Source organism: Cottoperca gobio, chromosome 3 (genome assembly GCF_900634415.1).
Source record: "Cottoperca gobio chromosome 3, fCotGob3.1, whole genome shotgun sequence".
NCBI lineage: Eukaryota > Metazoa > Chordata > Actinopteri > Perciformes > Bovichtidae > Cottoperca > Cottoperca gobio.
This window is the reverse complement of record NC_041357.1, coordinates 19,808,595-19,816,306: the sequence shown is the minus strand read 5'-3', so window position 1 is coordinate 19,816,306 and position 7,712 is coordinate 19,808,595. Positions and strand designations below refer to the sequence as shown.

The window sequence follows — 7,712 nt, the reverse complement described above, 5'->3', positions numbered from 1 at the left end:
AAAACCGTAGATTTAGCCTATTAATCCAATGATTTATGAACGTTTATAAACGAATAATAAATATAGATTTTTTTTGTTACCAAAGATTGGACTACAGTAGCTTTACCATAACACGTGAATGCCTTTAAAGCCTGTTAATACCTAATTGTGTATTATTATTATTATTATTATTATTATTATTATTATTATTATTATTATTATTATTATTATTATTATTATTAATGTAATTTAAGTTTGTAAAGTTTTAGAATTATGTGCTCATGTTGCTACACTTTTAATTTATTTTGCAATCTGATGATGTTTTGGTGTGTTCATTACAGTACAACAATGTAATGTCATTTTAAGTTTGACTTACAATTCGAGGTGAAGTTTTTGCACGGGCCACTAGATGTAGGTAGGTCTAGCTCCCTTCCTTACCAATCAGTCTTCCTAACTAGTACAGAGGGTGTCCATATCGACCTTTTGGGTATTTTCTTAAATTCAGCCAGCATACATAGACAATTACTTCATGGTAGCAGGTTATAGCTGTAAAAAATGACCAAAGACAAAACTTTCAAACTGGATATTTCTATGTGTTAAATACTAGTCTTTGAAGACTAAAAACTATGTAATATGTACCCCCATGTTATTATATATTATTGAGCTCATATATGACATATGAGCTCAATAATATCAAATAACACAACAACAGCAATTAGATTATCAAACTGGTCAACAAACCACAGGCCCACAATGGGTCAGGGTGTTCCTAACCCGGGTCTCTGTTGACTAAAATGACTTATTGGCATTTCTTGTTGAAGAGTCAAAGGTTACAGTAAACAATAAAGATGACCAGATTTTTTCCTGTCCTTTCCTACTGAGAAAGAATATCACAAGTCAGACTAATATTTATTTGTATTAAATGTTATTGTGGTTGTTTTCTGATAGGAGTGAGCAGGATTTACAAACATCTATGAACAGGGGCCCATTGTCTTACAATCCATCCATTAAACAGCAACTTATGAGAAGAAAAAAAGAACATATGACTATTACCCTCATTTGAAAACAAGGCTTACATCTCCATGTGTTGTAGGCACAGACGGCAGTAGAAGGAACCTTTCTCTATAAATAGATATAATGAAGACATATTCACTCTGCTGTAAAACTTACATCTTTTATATGTAAAAACATGGACTCGTCCCATTTTTGCGAGTATAAATCAGAAGAGCACAGCACTGACCTAAAGAATTTTCTCATTTTGTGCTTCATGTGCAACCTTCAGCATACTGTGCAGCTTGACACCTTCATTTACTTTAAATGCTAATAATAGCTAGTGTTTCTTATAATTATTAGTCTCCCTCTTGCTTGTGCCTGTCTGACATGTGTCTATTATTAAAGTCTACAGATTAAATTAAAACATTATAAAGCGCCATCAGAGACCTCAATAATCAGAGTAGTGCTGTGCAGGACTTTACTGCAAGTACTAGTTTGTAAATCAAGACAATGGGCATTTAATGATAGTGCTTTGCATTATCTGTAAAAATGTAGGCCACTTTAGTCTCCTCTAATAAGAATCATTACACATTTCTCACTAATTCCATGTCTAATCATACATGAATGATTTTAAGACATTTTCCTGTGTGCACCTGGATTGTAAACTGTGCAATAGACACAGGATTAATGAAAAAATAATGTAATATGACAGGAAATTATTTTTAAAAGCATTTTGAGATCATCATGTATTATTATTTTGGGGCAATATCAATTGGACACAGGTTAAGTGTAAAAAGGTATCAGTATGGAGGAATATGCAGTTTTTGAATGGGAGACTTGGGTGGTACAGAAATAGGTCAGCACAATAGACTTTCTTTTAAGAGGTTATTGTAAGGACATTTGGATATAAAATACAAGTAAAATAACTCAAGTCTTTTATGATACAAATAATTTAATAGGAATGTTGTATGACATAATAAACCAGAGGTCTTCAATGAGTTGAACCTAACCCTGGCCAGAGGACCAATTACAGCTCTTATTTTCCATTATCAGCCTGAGAGTGCAGTTTTTTTATTCAGTCACTGATTTTAAACCAAAAAAATTAATCATTAATCAACTGCAATCTCTGCTTATCTTCACCTGGGGGCAAAGCTCAAAGTGTGCAGAACTACAATGAACAAAAAGAAGCAGCATGCTGTCAGCACATGCACATCAACATCAACATAATATGAACATGTCTATAGCTCACCATAAACTGTGCATCAGTAGATTTCCAGTTATATTGTGTTGTTGCCGTGTGAATTTGTGCCAATGTGATTCTATTTAATTTTATAGCAGTTAGTGAGTTCACAGACATAATAAAAAAACAAAAACACAGGGGCGTCAGGACCTCATTTTAATAAATGAATGCATACAGCTCTTACAATCACTTTCTAGTTTTTTTACAACATCTGTCGGAGCAAAGCACGAGAGAACAAGTATACTGACAAATCTTGAGATTAAGAGCCCTTTCGGTTGGCTAGTAGCTAAACAAATCCTAACCCTAAGTGAAGATGTTACTGAGGACTTATTTTGATAGCACAATTTCAGTATCAAAATAAATACCACAGATAAGAAAAAGTGTCACATAAGATGTTAGTCACCCTGCCTTCTAATCTTTGATTGAAAGTACATTATAAAAACATCACAATGAGTTTATCCATTTATTCAAGTGACTTAATAAATTTATCATATGCAGCTTGATCCATTAGGTCTTCGAGTTCTTCGGGCTTTTCAATCGCTATCTTGATTAGCCAACCTGAAAAGTAAGAGTTCATAATTCAAAAGCCCAAAAAGATATTGCAAGAACAAGAGATTCCATGTCTCCTTCATCTCAAGTGCTATTGATATCCTTAATAGCACCTCGTCTTCATTCCTTGCACATATTTCGATTTCCCTGCTCCAGCTCGTAGTTATTTATTGTGTTTATGAGTCGTTGATGTCTTTTGGTATTCTGTTTTTATTTTAACCCTGGCTGCCAAACAAATGTCCCCAAGTGGGACCATAAAGATAACCTTAAACAGTTACATTATTCTGGTTTGGAAATGTTTTGTCCATCTTGGCAACAAATGTACTAGAAAAAGATAGCAGTGACTGAGACGCTTACCCTCTGCATAGCAGGCTTTATTCACAAGTCCAGGATTCTCTGCCAGCGCTGTGTTGATTTCAGTCACTTCTCCTGCCAGAGGTGAATAGAGCTCACTGGCAGCCTTCACGCTTTCCAAGGCACCAAACTCCTCTACAACACACAGACACAACATGACATACTTCTTATTACACTGCTGGACTCAAAAGACTTTCACAAAACGTGCAGTGTATTCCAGGCTCTTACCCAAACGTTCAAGTCTTTGGCCAACTTCAGGGAGTCCACAGTATACCACATCACCTAATGCTTCCTAATATCATAGAACAAAATGCAAACAAAGTATTATATAAATATAGTAATCCAAGTCTTAAATACAATGCTGTGTTTAAAAAAAAAGGATAGGGCTGTCTATATTATATATTGTCAAAAATCTATGCGTTAGTCTTTCAATACTTTATGACTTCCCCAGCCTGTCTGATTCTTAACCCAAAGCCCATTTGTTTTTTTACTGAAGACTTACATCTTCAAAAACAGGTCACAATATACTTAATTCTTTCAACCACAGATTAATACAAAGTTGGTGCTCCAGTGAGTATTTATAGCAGCAAGAAAGTGACATGTCACCCCGTGCAATGGTGTGGCTATGTTAACATGTTTTTGAACAACAATGGAGCTCAATTGCAGAGAGGAATAAGCAATATGTAAGCTATAAACAGACAATACTTGTTAATATGATCAATTTATTGTTGGATTTAGTCTTCATGAGTTGACAATAATAAAACTATAGAATTTCACCAGGTTTATTCTCTAAGTCTACTGACATTTAAAAAAGAAAAAGGCAGAGAGTCCGAGTTGCAGAGCCATCAGTGAAGACAACATAATCAATGAGAAATCACACTATAACACTCGTCTGTCATACTTTTGTAATACTGACACAAACTACTGAGATTACTGCCACAGAGAGCTATACTGTATGTAACTCAATCATAAAGCACATCTAATCAGTCAGCCTGATAGAATAGTCTTGAAGCAGAGCCAGAGGACCAAAACAGTTTACATCAAGACATAAAACATTCATTCAGAAGAGTGTTTATGTTGTCAGTGACTGAATACATTCTACTAGGCCATCAGATATAAATGTACTATTAAAAATTAAATGTTCTACAATACAATATATTTTGGGATAATTTACAAGGCAGGTCAAATTGACCAGTTGTGCTTATAGGTAATGTGTCCATATACAGTATAAACTGGCTGGAGCCTGCTCGCCTTTAGTTTGGCATTACCATGCAACCAAACTAGTGTGAACAACTGATTTTGGAATTTGAAGTTCTTATATGCAACTTAAACGTGGTGGCTAGCGCAATATACTCGGTGATCCGCAATGGGAAAGCAAGCTAGTCTTCATGCCTACTTACACAGCAGAGTTTCTCCTCCATGCCCTAACATCACCATCTTGCATCACATAAAACTACTTTTGTCTAATTACAATGTTTGATTTGAGTGGGAAACATGAGTAGTGCCCGCTGTCAGATTAACCAACACTGCTCAATATATGAAAGCAATACCTCCAAGTATAGTAATAGTTCCTAAAAGCTGCATTCAAGCCAAAGACACGCCACTCAAAGCTCTGGACGTCTGCAGGTAAACGGCCTGCCCTTGAGATTTTCTGCACACCACTGCAGTTTGGCCATAATCAATTGTCTCTACAATAGTCATAAAACAGTAAATTAGCTTGTTATAGTGCTGTTGGTGAGGACAAAGTGCAGTACTGAACTGCAGATTAGCATATCACTATTTCTTAGATGTCGATCAGTAAACCTCTGAACCAAGTGTGTCATAAATCAATAATTAGTAAGAAGACCCAATAACTCACCTGAGCATAATTGCTGATACCAACTGTGCTGATTCCACCTTCCACTCGCACCCACTCGTGCTTATTTGTGTACTTTATGGCTGCGGAGAGAACAAGGCAATAGTTTGGATTGGAACAGATTAATTAATTAGTGCGAGACAACAACATCATGAATCGTGAAGGTGATACAGCTCTAACGATTAAAAAAAATGTTTTAAAAACAAAAAACACATAAAAAGGGAAGCCCACCAGTGTTAAGCACATCATTTGGATGTCCAAAGAACTTCCTACTGTACTATGGACCAAAGCTGAAGAGCACACTGGTTATTATGCAACACCACATGTGCTGTCAATTTGAAATAAAGAATCTGTGGTTTACTGGTTGCAAGGAGGCTACCTAAAATTTTTACTTGTGAAATTATGATTGTTCAGCAGGTGCAGTTTTGGATCCTGAGCCATCAGGGTTTTGATAGAAGAAGAAAAAAGGTGCAGTATGAGTGAGATGTGAAATAAATAAAAACTGTGGAGTTTACAGAGCCTTTTAAATCCAAGCTCATGCTGTCATCTTTACAATACCCAGAGGGAAGAATCACAATGCCTCAACAATTCCCAGTGTTGGCATCAGACCATGCAGAAAAATACAGGTTTGAACCAGATTGCGAAATGTGCAAGATGCTGATGCATGGCCGGAGAGAGCAGAGTCAGTTCAGAGAGCTTAATATTCCTGCTGCAAAGAGCTGAAGTAATGTCTTTCTGATTATTAAAATGGGTGAGAGAATAAAAAAAATAAAATTAAAATAAAAGCTTTAACATTTCACAAGCTGGAAGAAGAATAAATAAAAACAACTCGGAGACAATAATGAAATTGTTGAAATTTTAGACCATGCACTGTACACATGCAATTCATCACTCCACAGCTCTCTGTGCCACACATCCAGGATCACGAGTCCTCTTGTTAAATAAGATGCCAACTGTTACTTGGTGCACGAGAAAGACAATTTGTTGTTTACGGTCATTAATTAAACATCCCAATTTGGAGCTCGTGGTGCGACGGTTTCCTAATGACGTCAAACAGAGACAAAAAAGCTGTTGGTGTATATTTTAGCAAACAACATGCTGCTGCTAAAGTTTGTGTACTTAGCAGCCACTTCCGAGTCAAAGACTAACTTTTATCTGCCCTCCCTGTCGCATTCCTCTGCTCCGCTGTGGGAAAGTGAAAACAAACTGCGTGAGTTGTTTCGCCCATTACAGACAGGCAGGAATGTGTGAGCAGCCCGCATGTCAGTATGCAACATTATAGCCATGTTAATGTGTTTTTATTGTTATTTACCTGTGGACAGGGCCGAGGTCGTGCTCAGTGTCCGTGGAGAGTTGCTCCCCCACAGCAGCCGAGCCGCTGAAACCTGCGCTGCCGACGAGAGCTGAGGCAGTTTGGGAGAAAAGTTTGCAGAGACGCACCGCAGCACTGCTCTCATCGCCATCTTCACTCAGTTTGTGTGTGTGTGTGTGTGTGTCCGTCCACTCTTATCGGGTGCACTTACACTTGACCGCGGGAGCGCGCACCATCCCACTGTTTGCGGGCTCCCGCCGGGAGGGAGGAGGGCAGGAGTGATGGGAGGAGAGTGAGTTAAAAATCAAGTGTGTGGCGTCTACAAACTTATATTGAACTAAGACATGACATGAACGACAGACTTTTTCACTTGTAAAACATAACAAATGAATAGTGTCGGAAGGAGTATTCAGATCGTCTACTTTAGTAAAAGTAGCTATAGCCTACTAAACTGAAATAATACTCGACAAGCTACAATTAAAAGTTCTGCATTTACTTGATTGAAAGTACACAATGTAGGTAAAGTACCAAATTCCCCTTTCAGACAGATTTATTGTTATCTATTTATATTATATATTATATTATTCTACCTATGTACAACAATGCATTATTATTTATAAGATTATATGTTTTGCATGTACAATCTAAAAGTGTAAAGTAAAACTAAACTGTAGCTGTCAGATAAATGTAAGGGAGTAAAAAGTACAATATGTAAAGTAGGACCTAATTTTTTCCAATCAGAACTAGTCAACACAATACAACCAGTAATATGAACATACTGTATGTAGGGTTATGGCAAAAGTCCCTGTTCATTTTAATTAGCTAATGATCAGCCAATCAGGTGAGGACACTGATGTGGCAACAGTTTCCCTTTTTCTTTGTTTTTTTTTGTTGAGAGCCGGACTGGGATCTTGTGTATATTGTGCTTGTAGCTAAAGGTAAGTCCAATTGTATTATAGTTTAAAGTTAAGTGTTGTTTTATTATTAAAGGAGTTTGGGGGCTAATCGAATGTGTGAGGGATGCAGATGTAGAAGATCTGTTCTATATTATAGATATGCATTTGGTTTAGTTTGGTTTGGTTTGCAGTATTAATTTGGCTGATTGCTTTGTATCTGCAAACTACGCTTTTTTAAAGGTTTAGAGCACCAAAAGAACCAGGCCCTTGTAAACGAGATGGTGGAGCATATCTACCTGTTAGTGAAATGAAAGGATGTGAAGATGGCCCTGGCTTGCAGCCTGAAATCATCAAGTGTCTCGGGCCTACTGTGAGCTTTGCGGCAGACACCAAGCCTGAAGCTCAGACTCAACATAGTATTAACATCTCCATCCAAAGAGGGAAAACAGAGAGCTAACCCACTCAGCTGGAGCTGCATCTGCAGAAATAAGTTTACATTTCAAGATCCTTTTCTGCACTGAGAGCCAATGAAGT

The 7,712-nt window shown here is 37.1% G+C and overlaps 1 protein-coding gene across 1 annotated transcript; it reads right to left on the bottom strand.

Annotated features, from left to right (window-relative positions):
- Window positions 1–2,345: 2,345 nt before the first annotated feature.
- gcshb (glycine cleavage system protein H (aminomethyl carrier), b) lies at window positions 2,346–6,559 on the bottom strand. The gene is made up of 5 exons (XM_029461822.1): window positions 6,283–6,559; window positions 4,974–5,053; window positions 3,344–3,407; window positions 3,119–3,250; window positions 2,346–2,770 (listed from the first exon to the last, which is right to left on the bottom strand). Exons 1-5 carry the CDS (start codon window positions 6,431–6,433, stop codon window positions 2,676–2,678), a joined length of 522 nt encoding a protein of 173 aa, XP_029317682.1. The 5' UTR covers window positions 6,434–6,559; the 3' UTR covers window positions 2,346–2,675.
- Window positions 6,560–7,712: the final 1,153 nt, after the last annotated feature.

Bases quoted from the DNA above. Each gene is read 5' to 3' on its own strand.
- gcshb (XM_029461822.1), bottom strand. From the start codon at position 6,433: ATGGCGATGAGAGCAGTGCTGCGGTGCGTCTCTGCAAACTTTTCTCCC. The intron at 3,251-3,343 runs GTAAGAGCCTGG...TGTGTGTTGTAG, and splicing joins CCAAAGACTTGAACGTTTGG to AGGAGTTTGGTGCCTTGGAA. The intron at 2,771-3,118 runs GTAAGCGTCTCA...CTTACTTTTCAG, and splicing joins TAAAGCCTGCTATGCAGAGG to GTTGGCTAATCAAGATAGCG.